At 35.3% G+C, this 20,485-nt stretch overlaps 1 protein-coding gene across 1 annotated transcript; it reads left to right on the plus strand.

The window, feature by feature from the left end:
* LOC111920693 (serine/threonine protein phosphatase 2A 57 kDa regulatory subunit B' beta isoform) lies at nucleotides 1-3,587 on the plus strand. The gene is made up of 3 exons (XM_023916262.3): nucleotides 1-410; nucleotides 520-1,804; nucleotides 3,137-3,587. The coding sequence occupies exons 2-3, from the start codon at nucleotides 659-661 to the stop codon at nucleotides 3,428-3,430; spliced, it is 1,440 nt and encodes a 479-aa protein (XP_023772030.1). The 5' UTR covers nucleotides 1-410; nucleotides 520-658; the 3' UTR covers nucleotides 3,431-3,587.
* Nucleotides 3,588-20,485: the final 16,898 nt, after the last annotated feature.

Below are 20,485 nucleotides of genomic sequence, written 5' to 3' on the forward strand. Positions count from 1 at the left end.
AAATACTAATTTTGACATTTTATTGGTGAAACAAGATTCTAAAATCCCATATAAATCATGATATTTCTGGGTTTTTATCTAGATTAGGTTTAATAAGCCCGTGTTCATCCCAGATTTCAGACAAGAAGGAAGATCGTAGGAAACAATACCAATCATGAGATCATACTTTTGCTTCCTTGTCAATTCTTGATTCCTTATAAAGCGGACGGATTTTCTTCCAACTTTCTGCTCTAAAAGACTTCAAACGACCCAAAATTTGTACCAAAGTTCAGATGATTTGCTACTAAAAAAGGTGAAGTGGGATTATCCGAGCTCAATGATGGTGGATTGGTGGTGTGAAGACCTAATTTTACAGTCTGCAGACGCTTTCAGTTTCCCGATCTCTCGCTCTCTGGATCTCAATCAACAAGGTACGATCTATCAATGTTTGTAATTTCATGTTCTGTTCTTTCTATGAAACAACGCAGATTCTTCAACGACTTACACTTCTCCTCTTTTGTTTGCTCGGAAATGTATTAGGTTTAAGTTGCTGATGGAATGCTCTCTATGGATATATCTGTATCTGTATATGTAGAACTGTAGAAGTAGAGTAACACAGAGAAAAAAAAGCTACGAAAAATACCGATTTTAGGGATTAGGTTTTGGATATATCATCACTATGTTTAAGATTATTAAGGGGAAGAAGAAAGGTTCGAAACAAGAAGCCATTGAACCACCTCCAGGACCTAACCCTTCATCTGATGTAACTGTAAACCACGCTTCTCGTTCAGCTATGGTCATCGACCAACAGCCTATCGTCAGGCCACCGCTAACCACCCTTTCCACATCTCCACCACAACCTGGCGTCGTTGAAATCTTACCTATGTTGAAAGATGTCCCTGTAGCAGATCGACATGTTCTGTTTCTCAAAAAGCTTCAGATCTGTTCATACATTTTCGATTTCACAGACACATTGAAGAACACTATGGAGAAGGAGATCAAAAAGCAGAACCTTTTAGAGCTCGTGGAGTTAGTCCAATCAGGTTCAAGCAAGATGAATGAAATCATGCAAGGTGAGATGATCAAGATGATATCTTTAAACATCTTCAGGTGTTTACCCCCTCAAGCACACGAAAACACAGGAACTGAAAACCTCGACCCTGAAGAAGATGACATGTTCTTAGATCCCTCATGGCCACATCTACAAGTTGTCTATGAATTGCTTCTGAGATACGTTGTGTCATCTGATACAGACACTAAAGTAGCAAAAAGATATCTGAATCATTCATTCGTATTAAACTTACTTGATTTGTTTGATACAGAAGATCCAAGAGAACGTGAGTATTTGAAAACTATACTTCATAGGGTATATGGGAAATTCATGGTGCATCGACCTTTTATAAGGAAAGCAATAAATAATATCTTTTATAGGTTTATATTTGAAACAGAAAGGCATCCAGGAATTAGTGAATTGTTGGAGATTCTTGGAAGTATAATAAATGGTTTTGCTGTTCCTATGAAGGAAGAACATAAGTTGTTTCTTTCAAGGGCTCTTATTCCACTTCATAAGCCGAAATCTGTTAATTTATATCATCAACAGTTATCATACTGTGTAACACAGTTTGTTGAAAAGGATTATAAGTTGGCTGATATTGTTATTAAAGGGTTATTGAAGTATTGGCCTGTTACTAATTGTGGAAAAGAAATTTTGTTTCTTGGAGAATTGGAAGAAGTTTTGGATGCTACTCAACCTGTTGAATTTCAACGTGTTATGCTTCCTTTGTTTAGAAGAATTGGAAGATGCATTAATAGCACTCATTTTCAGGTTTGTGTTCATCTTTTCTATTACACCTTTAAAATTCAGTTAATGCCTCTGTTTCTTGATTGAAGCAATAGTTTAATTTGAGTTAACTCAACTAATTATGAACAGAATGAAAATTAAGATGGTATATTCTTTAGGTTTAATAGTGTCTGATGTTAAATTTTAAAAGTTGGAATAAACATAATGAAAATTTTATTTTTATGTATCTTTCTTATGGTGTCATCTATGTTAAATTTGCTAGTAATTATATTTATTACCATGATGTTTTTAAGAAGGATTATTGCATAATTCTGTTTGTTTTGGTTTTCATGTAGGAATTGAACGGATTTTCATATGAATTTTTTAAATTATATGAACATACAGTATATACTTTTAAGGGTTTTATGCAGAAAAGTCCAATTATTTTGATAAAGTCTTAATTTTTTTTTTGAACATAAAAGTCCTGATTATTTAATTTTACATGATAATCTGTCATTTCTTGTTAAAATAAAAATAAAGGCTTTTTCGTTAATTTGGGGAAAATATTAAATAATCAAGACTTTTTTGTTAAAAAATAAAAATAAAAAAACTTTATCAAATTTTTTCCAAAATAACGAGACTTTTCTGCATAAAACCCATACTTTTAACTTAATGTGATAACTAATTAATTTTAGAGTAAATTACACGATTGGTCCCTATGGTTTGGGGTAATTTACATGTTTGGTCCCTAATTTATTTTTTTAACTCGAAAGGTCCTTACAATTTGTTTTTGTTATGCGATTGGTCCCTGTCTTACCTAAAAAGACTATTTTTCCCCTGCTTTTTTAATTTATTTAAATAAGGTGGGGTAGGTAAGTTAAGGTAAGGTGAGGTTGGGGGTGTGTTTATTTAAATAAATTAAAAAATCAAGGGCAAAATAGTCTTTTTAGGTAAGTCAGGGACCAAGCGCGCAACAAAAACATACAGTAAAGACCTTCCGAATTAAAAAAATAAGTTAGGGACCAAACGTGCGAATTACCCCAAACTATAGGGACCATTTGTGTAATTTTAATCTTAATTTTATATCTACAAAATTGAAAGTTCACACATAATAAAAGCTCAACAACACCCAAATAAGATTATTATAATATGAAATATACTTTATAGTTAATTTTTGAAAATAACATTGTCATTGATAAAGTTTTCAAAAAAATCATGAATAAAAATGTATTTCATTTCATTCCATATTGGAATGTTAAAAAATAAAAACCACCCTCTCTCGCTTAGGAAAGACAATTAACAAAATGGAAGGAATGGAATGGCCGATTCCATTCCGTTGTGTGATGAGTTCTGATTCCATTCCGACTTATTTTGTAGGTAGCGGAACGCGCCCTTTTTTTATGGAACAACGAACGCGTAGTGACATTAATCGCACAAAATCGACACATGATTTTGCCCATAATATTTGAATCATTAGAGAAGAACATACAAGGTCATTGGAATCAGTCAATCAATGAGTTGACCACAAATGTCAGAAGAATGTTCATTGAAATGGACCCCGACCTCTTTGAAGAATGTCAAACTCGCTACATGGATAAAGAAGCCATGGTCAACGAAAAAGTCAAACAACGTGAGTTGACTTGGAAGAAACTCGAGTCAATCGCCTCATAATTTTCATGTATTTTTTAATTTTTTTTTTTTTTTTTTTTTTTTTTTTTTTTTTTTTATCGATGTTTTTCTGTTTAGTGTGCTTACCGGTTCTTAAATTCATAATATACTTTAATAACGGAATTTTAAAGATATTAAAATTAATTTTGCATTATTTTAATTTGGTTTATTTAGCGTGTGAATAAATATACTTACGTGTGTTATGCGCTTTTTTAGGGCAAATTGTCGTTTATTTTTACCCATACTTTATTTGTTATATATTGTTATTATCTTTAAAGAAATGTAAATATATTGCTATTAATAGTAAGAAACTATAAGTATGTTATTACTCTATACAAATTATATAAATGATTTTTAATTAGTAATTACGTATTGATATTATTGGTTACAAAAGTAAGTTACATAGTTATTATGGGTAAAAAATACGAGTACATTGCTAATACATGTAACAAATAAAATACATTGCATATATTGGTAAAATGAGTAAAGTAAGTTTCTATTCTTTGAGTAATTCCATTATTTTTTGGAATTATTTTGAATTTAGAGATACAATCATCAAAATTGATTTGGGGTGTTATTTATAATGATAGCGATTGATTACCTTCAAAATCTGTAAAAAGATGTCAACAAAAAAAGTGATGTGGCTTTTGTTTTGACAAGGCATACAACTGTGCCCCAAACACTCGACAAGGCATGTGGATTTTTTTTTTTTTAAATCTCTCACTTTGTTCTTTATCTACCAACTTTGTTATCCAAAATTGTTCAATCGTGGATTATTAGTATGTTTTCATGGGATTTGACATTTCAATGTAAAGTTGAAAATAAAGTTTTAATAATCAATAATTTAAAACTGAAGATAGTTAAATTAATCGGGGGATAATGTAAGAGAAACTACGAAAAATTGTTATAAGTTACAAATATGATAATGACTTGTAAGTGTAGATTATTACACCCCATGTACACGATTCATCATTTTTTTTTGTAGATCAAACATCCTTAAAGTGATTTTTTTTTTTCGGCAAATGGTCTTTGAAACCCTAATTTCAGCATGCCATTTTAAGCCTTTCAAGATCCAAAGTGCTTTTTGATTTTACTGTTACCACAATGTTAATGGGGGAAAATTTTGTGTTTCTTATGGTATTGATTCAATAGATAAATTATGTTAGTGGTCCTGTTGATGGTATTCCAAACATAATATTGACCACAAAGCAGCTTGAAGTTTCTTGTATGGCGATATGGAGATGGTTGCTAATGTCACAATAGGGTGAATAACTATTTCACCTGTTCAAAAAACACCAATGAATTAAAGAATTGTTATTAGAAGGTAAGCAACTATTACTTTTGTTAAGAAAAAACATAGTTACCTTTGATATCATGTTTTACCGGTTAATTGGTCATGGGTATGACCACATGGTTGTTACAATACTCATGTGAAATGATTTTATGTTCTAAATTATTACCATAGACTCTCACACACCTAACTACTTCCATGTAGACATATTATCATGCAATCTTGTATTAATACCCCTTCTTTGAGATGACCTTGACCCGAAGGATCAAATGTGGGATGGGGCTGGGGCTACCTTCTCGTTGGATCAACCACTCTATATGAGTGTGATTATGCCTTTTTAATATAACTATGTCCAACAAAGTAGCATGTTCACTCATAGAAGTATGAAGGTGAAAGCAAGGAAGGGAAATGGAAGATGTTAAAGGGCCATTGTGTCTTTTTAGTAGGGAAACATAAATATGGGATGAATACAAGCAATTAAAGGAAGTTGGAGTGTGTATCAACTTTTCCGACCTTAGTTATGATATGATAGAGACCATAATACTTAGTTACAAGCTTTTGATTGATCCCAAATCCTGCTACGTAGTGCCTATAGAGCCGAAGCTTAAGATAAACCCATTTACCTATCGAAAATGCTCATTCTAACAAATGTTTTTCCTCAAACTGCTTCATTCTATTTTGGGTCTTTGATAAGTTGTGCTTCAACGCAAAACTGATGTTTTTTTTGATTTGTTAAACTTTATCTACTACATCAACTTTTCTTTCCCTGGGTAAGAAAGGTAATTGAAGAGGAGGTGGTATCCATAAACAATCTCATAAAAAGTGGTTTTGGCAATTGTGTGATATTTAGTATTATACCATCCACAAGGGGTTACCATTTTATATCATTATATGGGTATGAAAAAAATATACCTCTAATATAGCTTTCTAAGCATCTATTGATAACTTCATATTAACCATCTGATTGAGGACGGTTATCACTTTAAAGGATTTTGATCATTTTCATGTATTCCTAGTGTTAGAGGTGGAAATTCTCTATAATGATAAGGGAAAGTTGGGTGTGTAAAAGCATGTTCCTTACACTAGTGTATAAAGTAGAGAAATTGGTTATTTGTGAGTTTGCACCCCCAAATGCAGACATTGGATATATATATATATATATATATATATATATATATATATATATATATATATATATATATATTCCTAGTGTTAGAGGTGGAAATTCTCTATCATGATAAGGAAAAGTTGGGTGTGTAAAAGCATGTTCCTTACACTAGTGTATAAAGTAGAGAAATTGGTTATTTGTGAGTTTGTACCCCAAATGCATACATTGGATATATATATATATATATATATATATATATATATATAGAGAGAGAGAGAGAGAGAGAGAGAGAGAGATAATACATTATCATTTCTCTTATCTATAATATATTATCATTTCATTCTTAACTATTAACTATTATTCATATTCTACGTTTGCAAATCGTCCATGAGATTCTAAAATTGGTATCATAGTTGTGCTTATTTTTCTATAATGAATGATCCTCATTGACTATTTATCTTGAAGATTTTCAAGTTCTATAAAAAAGATCCTCATATTTGCATCTGAATTCTTTTGATGAGTTTTTACTGATTTTTTGGTTGATTTAAACCAAAAATAAGATTATGTTGCTTATGTTCGTCAACTCAAACTGCTATTCATATGAGGTCATCAAGATTTTTTTTATCTTCTTGAAGAAGAAAAAGAAGATGATGCCTTTATTTTAGGTTAATTTCATCAATTGTAGTCCATACATGTATATTGTTAAGAATCAGGTGCCACTTTTTAAGAAATAAAAAGTGATCTGATGTTACTTGCCAAGTTTTGATACCACTTGCAATCGAATAAACGAGAAAGCGTGTTGAAAACAGAAAACCATAAAAAAATACCATATTTAATGTTTCTAAATATGCTCTATGAGGGCATATCATGCTCCATGGGTGAATCGTTCGTAAGTACATTCACTAGTAATGCATCCTTAGACCTCCTTGAACATCATAACACATCATCACAATAAGAAAGTGAGAACAATCCAGCCAAGGGGCACCTTGAACCACAGGGGAAACATCATGAAAAATAAGGGCACATCATGCCCCTTAGTGACATATCCTGCTCCTTAAGGGCACATCATCATTCAAGAATCACATCAACAACACATCATGAGCACATCGAGACCAGTAACAATATGAAATACATCAAACCGTGCCTGTAGTTCATTTGGAAATGCCTAAGGTGTACTTGGTGACCTTGGGGGCACATCCTATTATCCAAGGGCATTATATGTTAAGACTCCTCCATGATGCTCCATAATATTCCAAATGCTCCAACACTTATTCCAGATGCTCCAACTTTGATTTCTAAATGCTCATGTCACATTTTTGCAATCTCCAACTGACTTGAGTATTATCCAAGCTACAAAAATCGAAAACTTACTCTCTCTTGATACTTTTCCCTAAGGGAATTAACAGATGTAGAATTTTAACCAAGTCCAATAAAAGATTGAAGTTATCTATAAGAAACGACCTAATCAACATGTATGGTAAATTCTCCTTCGTATCAATCATTTTGAATGAAAAAACTATCACATAACACAATATGGTTCTACACCTTTAAACCAAGGCTTTGAACGAGACCATAAACTATTGATCTTCTTTTCATCGCATCACCTCTATGATCCGAGTCTATAGATCCAACCAAGTCTCTATGTCATGTGTTAGCACCATACAACAAACAAACATCAGACATCCCTATCATGTATCACATTGTCCATTTGATTGCTTCCTAATGAGATTTTCTCGAATTGCACCAAATCTCCAAAGGTATACTAACAACTTTGGATCAATCAAAATAGAATGACTGCAAAACTTTCTCAATGTAGTGAGAAATGTATAATTGTACCGCTCTCTTTCCTTTTAAATCTCCATCACCGATATCTTATTTTCAACTTCCATGTCCCTTTTCACAAACTCATTCTTCATAAGCGCCTTCAAGTCATCATTCTTAGCATCAACATCATAAGACTCTTATTCTCCAGGTTGTTCATGGGATTCCTCATGTTTATGTTGTTCCTTGCCACCTTGTTTGTAACGTCCCAAAACTCAGAACCATTTTTTATTTTTTATTGTAAATAAACCATCAACCAAACATGTTTTTCAAACAATAAAATATTTAGAGTAAACCAAGTAACATCCCAAAAGTACATTAAAGTCAATAAGCAGAACAATCATGGTGTGTGCAATGCGATCATCCCGAGCTCTTCCCCTTCGATTCGGAAGTACCTGAAACATAAAATAAAAACCGGAAGCACAAAGCTTAGTGAGTTTTCCAAAATACCACATACCATACATACAATGGGCCTTGCCCTACAATCATCAGGCCCTGCTCGGAACAGATCTGTCAGTAACATGTGATGGGCCCTGCCCAACATACTCATTAGCCCTCGCCTGGCATCAGGCCCCGCCCTGTATTCATAGAAACACATATAATCTATGCAAGAGTAACATAATCCAATGGGCCGACATTGTTGCCTTTGACCTGCTAAACACTGCGAGGAGAATCACCTCAGTCTACTGTCAGTCAAATAGATGATCGAGCTGCCGAACCGGAGAGTCCCCACGCTAACCAGTTAAATAAAACCCCAATTAAGAATTGGACCATAAAACATAACTGGGAACCTAGTTCATTTATCCAACACGCAAAGTAAAAGACCATTTTACCCTTCCCTCACATGACCTAATAACCGAGGCCCAAACTCAGTGGCACTAAGGTAGCGTTTGGTAAGCGGGACTGGACGGGACATCACAAAACAATGTCTTTTGAACTGTTGTTTTGCATACATGGAATTGGGACAAAATCAGTTATTGACCAAGTCAATTGGAACTAAATCACTCCAATTTAGTCCCATCCAAAATGGTGGGACACAGGAGAACAAAAAAAAGGAGGACTAAAATACCCTTCTCTCTAGTAACAACTGTTCACTATCCTCCTTTCATCATCCCTATAAAACTCCGATTACCTCAACCCCTCACAAAACACTGCACCAAATTTTCTCAAAGTGATGTTTCGTGACCAACACCTTGATTCCAACATTACAGTCATTAAAAAAACCATAGATACTCAGATGCAAAGCCTGTAATGATTTGAAAATATTTAATTTTTGTCTTCTTTAATTTTCGCCCGACATAATTTAGCACCGCCTTCACCATCGAAGATCTAGCTGAAAAGAGGTTGAGACCATCGGGTGGGTGCTTTGCACCAGAGATGTAAGTCTGGCCAAAAAGATTTGTAAGTTATTGATGACATGCTCTATGCAACCACTTTCACGACTTAACCATTGTAGATCTTGCCAGAGACGAAGTAAGACTTCCATTTGGGTGGATTTTCACTGAAGATGAAGTAAGACTTTCATATGAGCTTCTTTTTGCTGGAGATGGACGCATGGTAGAAAAATCTTAGAAAATCATTAATGACATGCTATCAATTGAAATTACACATAAAATAAACTATTGTTCTTGAGAAGGTGGGCCCCTACATCTTGAAGCAATACAAATGTTGATGGCAATCTTGGTTTCTATATGTATATATTAATATATTTTTGATTTATAAGTTCTAAGGACAATATGGTAATTTTAATATATTGTTCTGTTCCGTTCTAATGTTACCAAACGCTTTAAAAAATAATATATATAGTTCTGTCCTGTTATGTCCAATCCAATTCCGTTCTGTTCTGTTCCATTAAGTCCAAGTGCCAAACGGTACCTAAAAGCCTAATAGTGGCTTAATTCCTAAAGGACACCTAAATCCCAATATAGTCCCAAATTCAAAGGCCTAAAGCCTAACAATGACCCAATGTTAGGAAGGCTAGTGGCCCCACAAAGCCCAAAACCCCAATAGTCTAAATATGGACCAAACCACAAAAGCCCATGACCAGGCCTAGTACGCTACGCGTACCAGAAGTACGCCTGACATACTGGGTGGCTTGCCTGATCGGGGACTCGAATGCATATGCTTGCATACACATCCATTAAGCACTTAATGCTTACAATGTCCAAACTTTAGATCCAAGCCTTGAGGAACGTCTAAATCCATAAAGTTACTAACTTGGAGCCTTTGCATGGCTCAAAAGAACTCAAACCCTAGATTTAGCATCCTACTTTCACCAAATGGTCGTAAACACATGCATGGTTAATACTCAACCATCAAGATGCTAACTTTATGGACTAGGGACCTCAGAAACATCAAGAGAAGCAAGTCCCAATTTATGGAGTGGAAGAATCCCACTAGATCTCATTCATGGGACTAAAAAGTGAACAAAACTGCATAATAACTAGATCTAAACATACAATTAGAAAGTTCCAAGATTTATACCTTAATGAAGCTAGAAATGATGAGTAGAATCTGGATCTACAAGCTCTCCCTTGATCAAAGCTCCTTATTTAAGTATATTCTTCCTTAAGGTTCACCAACACACATTAAAACACACACAAAGAGGTCAAATATTCTTTAAATGGGTTAGGGTTTCAAAATGAGGCTCAAAGGGTAATGGAGACTGGGAAATGAGAGAATCATGGGTCATAATGTTGCTTAAATAGGGTCTAAACCCTAAAAATTAAGGTTTGTCCCTGGATAAAGTACACCCGGTGTACTCACTCCCCTCTAAAAATTTCAATGTACACCCATTGGGACCAAATTTTCAAATTAATTTAATATCAAGGGTCAAAAATGCAAAATACCTTGAAACTGTGTGTTACAATTCTTCCCCACTTGAATTAGATTTCGTCTTCGAAGTCTGCTGCCGTAAATAACTCTGGGTAATCCCTCATCTCATTCTCAGGCTCCCACGTCCATTCAAAACCCTTTCGGTGCTGCCACTGCACCTTCACCAGATCCACCACCTTGTTTTATAGAGTCTTTGTCCTCCTGTAAAGGATCACCATCAGTCTCTCTATATAATTCAAGCGATCATCTACTTAAATGTACTCCAATGAAACCACTACGGAATCACCAACCAAGCATTTTCGCAGATGAGAGACATGAAAACTGTTATGAATCTGACTGAGCTTCTCTTCAAGATCCAAACGATATCCCACCCTGCCCAACCGGGCTAAAACCCTGAAAGGACCAATATACTTGGGGGCCTAGCTTGCCCCGCTTCCTGAATCGAATGACACATTTCCAAGGTGACCATTTCTCCAACCTGAAACTCCAAGTCTGATCGACATTTGTCTGCATAAGCCTTCTGTCGACTCTGTGCCATCTGAAGTCTATCACAAACCTTCTAAATCAATCCCATCATCTTGAGTACCACCTCGGTACTCCCCATGACTTGCTGATCGACCTCACCCCAACATATCGGGGTCCTGCACTTTCTCCCATAGAGCATCTCAAAAAGAGGTCAATTAATGTTGGCATGGTAACTGTTGTTATACAAAAATTCCGCCAAAGGAAGATACATATCCCAACTACCGCCAAAATCCAGTACACATGCTCGCAGTATGTTCTCCAATGTATGGATAGTGCGCTTACTTTGACCATCAATCTGTGGGTGGAAAGTCGTGCTGAAGTATAGACGAGTACCCAACTCCTAATGGAACCTCTTCCAAAACCTGGAAGTAAACCGAGCATCCCTATCACAGAAACCGACAGCCTATGCCGTGCCGCCACCTCCTAAATGTAGATAGTGGTTAGTTTCTCCGCCGAAATATTCTCCTGGATCGGAATGAAATGCGTGCTCTTGGTCTATCAATCCATGATGACCCATATCAAATCTACTCTGTGCGCCATTCGAGGCAATTTGGTGATAAAATCCATCGTAATCTCTTCCCATTTCCACACGGGAATACCCAACGACTCCATTTTTCCATGGGGTCTTTGATGCCCGACCTTGACTTTCCTGCAAGTCAAGCACCTCTCTACATACCAGGCCATATCCCGCTTCATGCATGGCCACCGGTAGTCAAGTTGGAGATCTCTATACATCTTTATTGCTCCGAGATGAATAAAGAATCTAGACTTGTGCACCTCTTCCATAAAAAACTGACGCGCACCACCTCAATATAGAACCCCCACCCTCCAATGAAGGTTCAATAACCCCCGACTATAAAAATCAAAGGAAGCCACTTGACCCACTATTCGGGACTTCGGGGTTTGCATCAGATGGTATGGAGGTACCAGGGACTTTGGAGGGTTTAGAAAGGCTTAAGGGAGTGTTTGAGTGGAGAGAGGATTTGAAAATTCCAAACAAAACCAGGAGACCTCGCATCCTATTTACAGGAGGGTTTTGGCCTCGTTACGCTAGGCGTACTACTAAAAACGACAGTACGTTGGGTGTACGCCTTATACGCGGGGTGTACTAGTTCGAACCTTATCTGATCTTCGGACGTGGTGAAGCTATGAGGCACGCGTCGAGGCTAGTCCCATTACGCTGGGCTTAAACTTTTCGTATGCTGGGCGTAGTAGCCACCTGGCTTCGGACGCGTCGTTTTGGGCGAGATGCGTGTTACTTGCAAAGAAAGAGGCTATGTGGACAATCCGAAACCTTGCTTCTGAGTAAGCTGGGCGTACTCGCATTTCTTCAACCTCAAAAATTCGTAACTTTCGCATACGAGCTCCGTTTTTTATGTTCTTTATATCCACGCGTAGGTGAGATCATGATCTACAACTTTCGTTTAGGTTCAGTCGGCTAATTTTGACTTTATTTTTAAAGTTATATTTTTAACATGCCGGGACAAGAAAAGTATGTTAAAAATTCATAACTTCTTCATTCGACGTTCGTTTTTGTCTGTCTTTTTACCGTTGGATTTCTTTTGATAAGATCTCAAATCCTGGTTTAGATTGTTTTGGCCAAATGTTGATCAAACTAAATTTCGAGTTTCAGACTGTGTACTGCTATGTCGAAACTTAGAAAAATCATAACTTCTTCATATAAAGTTAGATTTAGACGTTCTTTTTATGGTAACTCTTGGTTTAACGTATACTATAACTTTCATTTAGATGGTTAAGGCTAAAAAGTATTTTATTGAAAATTTACTTTTTACGTTAAACAGTGTTTTGCCGATTTTGTCGTGGATTTTTGATAGATCATAACTTTTTCGTTATAACTCGGAATTGGGTGTTCTTTATATTTTTGGAATCATTGACCCGATTTCTACCACTATAGTCATCCCAAACAAGTTTATTTAACCTTTCATTTTTGAGGGTCGGTATGTAAACGCACATAGTATACAAAATTTTCTCTTAGTTATTAATATATACTTATTACATAAAGTCGAAATAACAGGTTGTTACATTATTCTGTTTCATCTGATCTTCTCGTTCCCAAGTGAATTCAGGTCCACGTTTTGCATTCCAACGAACCTTCACTATCGGGATACGACTTTGTTTAGTTCTCTTCAGTTCCCTGTCTAGGATTTCTACAGGTTGTTCCATGAAATTGAGGCTCTCGTTTATCTCGATATCTTCGAGTGGAATAACAAGTGTCTCGTCGGACGAACACTTCTTGAAATTTGAGACATGAAATACGGGATGAATGTTACTGAGTTCATGCGGTGGATTTCGTTTGTAAGCAACATGACCAATTCTAGCAATGATTTGGAATGGTCCAATGTACCTTGGACTTAGCTTACTACGTTTACTAAAATGTATCATTCCTTTCCAGGGTGATACCTTCAATAGAACGCGGTCACCGACTTGGAATTCCAAGGGTTTTCGTTGTTTATTCGCATAACTCTTCTGTCTATCTTGAGAAATTTTCAACCGTTCCCGAATTTGGACAATCTTTTCTGTGGTTTCACGAATGATCTCAAGACCGGTTAAAGTACTATCAAGTATTTGGTTCTTTGCTAGTTGCGTATCACCCACTTCAGCCCAGCACAAAGGGGATCTGCACTTACGGCCATAGAGAGCTTCAAAGGGTGCAACTTTAATACTAGTGTGATAGTTGTTGTTGTAGGAGAATTCAACAAGTGGTAAATGGGTATCCCAAGCTTTACCAAAATCTATCACACATGCCCTTAACATGTCTTCCAACGTATGAATTGTTCTTTCACTTTGCCCATCAGTCTGAGGATGATATCTTGTACTCATGTCAAGATTTGTTCCTAGGGATCTTTGCAATGATTACCAAAACCGCAAGGTAAATCTACTATCTCGGTCAGAGATAATAGATATTGGCACACCGTGAAACCGTACTATTTCTTTTAAGTATGTCATTGTTAACTTCTCCATTTTATTTAGTTTCTTTTATTGGCACGAAGTGGGCGGATTTGGTTAATCTGTCAACAATAACCCATATGGTATCATGACCGCCCGTTATTTTGGGTAACTTGGTTATGAAATCCATTGTAATCCGTTCCCACTTCCACTCAGGTATTTCTGGCTATTGAAGTAAACCTGAGGACTTTTGATTTTCTACTTTAACCTTGGCGCAAGTTAGAAACTTTCCCACAAAAGTAGCTATTTCGAATTTCATGTTTGGCCACCAATAGAGTTTCTTTAGGTCCAGATACATCTTTTCTGAACCAAGGTGAACAGAGTATCGAGTTTTATGGGCTTCGTTCATGACCACGTCTCTGTTGCCACCAAACTTCTGTGTCCATATTCGTTTCATGAAATGAAGTACTCCATCACCCTTAGTTTCCAAAATTTTTTCCATTCCCCTTAAGGTTTCACCTATTATGTTCTCAGGTTTCAAGGCTTCCAACTGAGCTTCCTTAATCTGTGCAGATAAATGGGAATGTATGGTCATAGTTAAAGATTTTACCGGCGGCCCGAGTACTCTTTCCGACTCAGGGCATCTGCTACTACATTGGCCTTGTCGGGGTGATAATGAATCTCACATTCGTAATCATTTAGAAGCTCTAACCATCTTCGCTGCCTCATGTTGAGTTCTTTCTGATCAAAGATATGCTGAAGACTTTTATGATCAGTAAAGACTGTGCACTTTGTACTGTATAGATAATGTCTCCAGATCTTCAAGGCAAAAACCACTACTCCCAGTTCAAGATCGTGCGTAGTATAATTGACTTCGTGGTTCTTAAGTTATCTTGAGGCATAGGTGTAGAGACTAAATGTTGTAAAAGTCAAAGTGTTTGTTTCTTTAGTTTCACATGTTAGTTATTTTACTAAGTCTTCTTTTGTGCGAAGCATATAGTTCAGGACTTAGTATATTTTTTGTACACTCAGGTTTCCTATAAATAGGAAATGAGGTTAGAAGTAGAGAGATCAGATGAACGAGTGATTCCTCATTCGCAAGTTTTCTCTGCTTAGTTCTGTAATCAGTTTCTTATCAATATAGATCTGATTAATATTTACTTCTTGTGTTCAAACTTTCCATTCGAACACTCATGATTGCTTTCTAAATCTCAATAAAAATTCTCATCAATTGGTATCAGAGTAGGATTTCAAACTACATTGATCTGATTTTTGTTTTAGAATCATTTGTTTTTTGAGTAGTTACGTTACTCAAAATTTTCCGCGCATTTTGGTTCTGAAAATCTCTCTTGATCTTCAGATTTGAATCGATTCTGCATTTGAATTGTTTAGTCGAGTGATCGATTAGCAATCAGTGATCAATTCACAAATTCATCAAGGTTTTCAAGCTTTCAGAAAATTTTCGTGTTCATCAATGGCGAACTTCAATATGAATACCATGACTTCTTTCTCTCACTTACTTGGTTCTTCAACCAAAATTCCAATGTTAATCCCTGAATATTATGATCAGTGGGCTGATAGAATGGAGGATTACTTAAATGGAATTGATGAAGAACTTTGGAATTATATCAATGGAACAGTTCAAGCTCCTGGAAATGTTCAACCAATTGGATAATCTGCTACTTCAAATGATGTTGCTGAACAACAAAACCGCTTAAAGAAGAATGAGAAGAGATGTATGAGGGAACTAAGAGGTGCTTTACGTCCTGTGGTTTACAATTACATTCGTAGTTGTAAAACAGCCAAGGAAATTTGGATCACACTGAAAGAGAAGTATCAAGGTAGCAAAAAGACGAAGATCAATTCTGTTAAGCAATGTCTTGTTGAACTTAAGGAATTCAGACAAAAGGATGCTAAAACTCTTGAAAACTACTATGATCGTCTGAATGAGCTTCTCTATCGTTACAGCAGGTATGGAATTACAAGATCTCCCATGGAATACAATCTTACATTCATAATGGGCCTTCGCAAGGAATGGCGTAGTGTGAGTATGATGATAAAGAACCAACAAAGTTTTGACACTTTTACATTGAATGATCTCTACAATCAGTTGAAAACTCATGAAAGCGAGGTTACAGATATGTATGAAGAATCAAAACAAAGTCTAGGAGGTCCTTTGGCTTTGGCTTCAAAGATTTCAGAAACTGATGTTGGTGAAACAGAAGGATCAGACAATGAAGGTTTCTTAATGAACTCTGATGATGAAGCAGTTACATTTTATTCAAATAACAGAGTTAAGAAATTTTTCAAAAAGCCGTTCAATCCAAAGGAAAGCCAAATGATGCGAATAGTGGTTTCCTAAAAGCTGGAGGTGAGGAAAAGAAGAAAATGGAAAAGGTTGAAGAAAAGCAGAAAGATGCGAAGGAAGAGAAGAAACTAAAAGGTGATTCAGCAATTTATTGTCATTATTACAATGGTGCAAATCGCTTCGCAGCTGATTGCATTTTGAGAAAGAAAGAGGAGAAGAAAAGCAAAATCAAAGATGAAGCTTATTACTCAGAAAAGCTTGAAGAGGTGCGTGCGAAGGCAAAAGGATTGTCATTAGTTGCGAAAGGAGAGTCTGATGAAGAAGATAGTGGAACTTATCAGATCTGGTCTTCAGGATCTGATGATGAAGAAATGAGGCATCCAACTCATGGTGCAATGTTCGCAAGTTATGAAGATAATAGCGAAGAGAATGTTTCTGGACGATGCTTTGTGTCCAAGTCTACTGATAAATCTCCAATGACCACCAAGGTACATGATATTCTTTAATCATTTAATATTCCTTTATCTGCTTATGATGCTGAAATTACTTCATTTGAAGATACTGTGGCTTATTTTGATTATGTTATTGTGTCTGCTAGTACTGAAGCTCAAAAGCTAAATTTACAACTAGTTGAGACAAGAAGAGAATTAGAAATAAAACGAAGCAGAGTAGATAAACTTGAATTACAATTGAAAAATGTAAATTGTGATAGAAACAATTTAGATAAAGATGTTAGGTTGTTGCTAGCACAAAGAAACATTTATTGTAATTCTGCTAAACGTTTGTATGCAAAATTGACAGCTTTACATCATTCATCTGAAATAAGTAAAGAACAACATAGGGAACTTTTACCTTTTCTTGAATATGAACGCGAAAAAGTTGATGTTGTTTCTTATGACTGCGAAAACACAATTGCTCAATTTGACAAAATACCTGATGATAGATTTGCATATGGTATTGTCAAAATTGATGAATTTTTGAATGCTGATGAGTTGGTTAGTATTGTCAATGAAAGTTTGACAAAGAATGAACAAGTGAAAATCTTAAAGAAAACCGAAACTTCAACTCTTGATTCTCAACTCAATTATGTTGATGTCGATGACAATTCAGATAATATGAATGAAATCAGTGAGATCGAAGAGGAAGAAGAGGTCGACTGTTATAAATTATCAATCATTAATATCACATCTAAGATCAAAGGTAAAGAAATTATAGTTGATTCGATAGTAAATGATGAAATTGATAAACCCTCTACTTCGCAACATTGTGACTTTGATAAAGTGGAAGTTGAAAGCTGGAAGTCTGATGACACTGATGAAGACAAAGAAGAAGTGAAGGTTTCACATGAAACACCTCAAAGAGTTGTTGTTAATCAAGTGTTTGGTGATACAAAAGAATTCAACAAAATTCTTAATGAAAAAGGTGCACATTATTTGGAAACTGACAATGTGGTTTATCCAAATTTTACATGTATAGATAACACAATTTTTCCAAATCAAGTCTTTGTCACAACTGGAAATGTTGAGAAAATAAAACCTGAATTCAACAAAATGGTTGAAAATGATAATCAAAGGTTAACTACTGAAGGCTTCTTTGCAAATCAAAATACAGTAGAAAACAACTTAACTCAAAATTCGTATACTTTTCAAGGTCAAAAATCATCACAAAAATAGGTGGTTAAAAGTGAAAAAGAAAACAAAGTTTTTGAAAGAAATGAAAAACCAAAGATGGAGGTGAAATTAAATTCTCATAAATTTAAATTGATGGTTGGAAATTATTCAACATAAAATAATGTTTCAAAAAGAAAAAGCAAGAAAAGCAATTTTTTGGCAAGTTATGTCTAATGATAAACCAAAAGTTGAAAAAGCACATATTTCAAAGATAAAATCATCAAAATTTCAGAGAATAAATCACCAAAAAGATACAAGTTTTCACAAACCACAATATTCTGTTGACAAAATTCCAATGAAAAATAACGATAAATTTGTTCGAAAATATGACAACATTAGGAAATTTGAGACTTCGCAAAAATTTGTGAATGATCATAAGTTTCACAATGTTGGCAAATTAACAAATAATTCATCAATTTTGAATGTCAAAACGCAAGCTAAACCAAAATTTTCACCTAAACAACCAAAATTTCCAAATCCTTCGATCTTAAAACCGACCAAAGTTTCGTATACAAAAGGAAAATCTGATGTATGTACGATCAATTGTTGGCTTGAAGGTCAAGGAAAACAATATCAAAATAGGAATTTTTCGGAGCAACAAATAAAGACTGCATTTGACAAGTTTGTGAATAAGTCTACTACTGGTAGTTCATCATCTCATGATTCGCAAGTTCCAATACAAAAATGGAAACCAGTTATAAAAGTTGCGAATGTTGTGAAAGATGAGATAAAAATCAATGGAAATCCAAAACTACTGAACAACTATATTTCAATATCTAGATCTGATGATGTTGATTTAATGGATAGTGTCTCAAAGAAAGTGAAAACTTGGTTTTTAAATTCAAAGAATATGTTGAAAACTACTAATACAGGACCCAATAAGTCTTGGGTTCCTAAATTTTTTCAATAAATGCAGGTGATATGTGACGAGCAATATAATGCGAAATGGTATATTAATAGTGGTTGCTCTCGTCACATGACTGGAAGAAAGGAAAATTTTCGAGATTATAGAAGCTTGGAGAATGCTGGAGTAGTCAAATTTGGAAATAATCACAAGTGTCAAGTGAAAGGATATGGAAAAGTCACAAATGGACAATTCACAGTTAACTGGGTTGCTTATGTTGAAGGTCTTCAACATAACTTGATTAGTGTTTCACAACCTGTTGTGGGTACTGGAAATCAGGTTGTGTTTAACGAAGAAGGAAGTATCGTTTCAAATGCAAAGACAAATGAAGTACTTCTCAAATCCAAAAGATATGGTGACATGTTTACACTAGACATCAAACCAATTGTGGGCAAACCTGCAGTGTGTTTACTCTCAAAAGCCTCCAATGATGTTAGCTGGCTCTGGCATAGAAGATTGTCGCATTTGAACTTTCACAATATTAATAAACTTGTCACTGAAGATTTGGTTCGAGGTTTACCTATACTAAAATTTGACAATTATACTTTGTGTGCAGCTTGCGAACAAGGAAAACAACATAGAAAAGGTCATCCAATTGTGATTGATTCAAAGATTGTGGAACCATTGGAACTTCTTCACATTGACTTATGTGGACCATCGACTGTTGCTACAATTAATAAAAAGCGGTACATTTTAGTCATTGTTGATGATTTTTCTCGATTCACATGGGTATTTTTTCTCAGGGTAAAATCTGAAGTTGCTCAGACGACGATTGATTTTATCAAAAAGATTGAGATTAGTCTTAAAAAGAGTGTTCGCAGAATCAAAAGTGACAATGGTTCTGAGTTTAAAAATCAAACACTAGATTTCTTTCTCACAGGCAAAGGCATTTCGCATAATTTCTCATCACCATATACTCCACAACAAAATGGTGTTGTTGAAAAAAGAAATAGGTCTCTATGCGAAGCAGCCAGAACCATGTTAACATATGCGAACTTACCTCAATATCTTTGGGATGAGGCTGTATCGACTGCATGTTTTACTCAGAATCGGTCATTCATTCATTGAAGATTCAATGTCACTCCATACGAAATACTCAACAATCGAAAACCTAATGTCAATTTTTTCCATGTTTTTGGTTGCAGGTGTTTTATAATGAATCTAAAAGATAATTTGACCAAGTTCCAAGCTAAAGCTGATGAAGGCATATTTTTAGGATATTCGCAACATTCAGTTGCATACAGGGTGTTAAACAAGCGAACAAGAAAAGTTGAAGAAACTTTCAACTTAACCTTTGATGATTACTATCTTAAACAAATGGATAGTAAATTTGAACATAAATCAATTCTTGTTGATTCAGATACTCAAATCGAAAATTCCGAAATAAATGATTTTGATTATGACTTAATTTTTGGAACTCCTGACAGGGCTATTGATGCGGAAGTACATGCTCCTGATAATCAAACATCAGAATCCTCAAAACATACTGATAATTCAACAATAACTACAACGTCTATATCTTGCGAAAGTGTGCCTGAAGTTCGTATGTAGGGGGAGCATACAATCACCAATGTACAGAGAGAGCAAACTTTCGAGGGGGAGAATGAAAAGATGAATCATCAAGTTTAGGGGGAGCATTCACAATTTCAACAGGAACATCATTTTGAAGGGGAGCATCAAGATGAACAT

This window comes from Lactuca sativa, chromosome 9 (genome assembly GCF_002870075.4).
Source record: "Lactuca sativa cultivar Salinas chromosome 9, Lsat_Salinas_v11, whole genome shotgun sequence".
Taxonomy (NCBI): domain Eukaryota; kingdom Viridiplantae; phylum Streptophyta; class Magnoliopsida; order Asterales; family Asteraceae; genus Lactuca; species Lactuca sativa.

What these genes read in the sequence shown, in the direction of transcription:
- LOC111920693 (XM_023916262.3), top strand. Translation starts at nt 659, where the DNA reads ATGTTTAAGATTATTAAGGGGAAGAAGAAAGGTTCGAAACAAGAAGCC. An exon ending in TTAATAGCACTCATTTTCAG is followed by an intron (nt 1,805 to 3,136) that starts GTTTGTGTTCAT and finishes CTTATTTTGTAG; the next exon opens with GTAGCGGAACGCGCCCTTTT.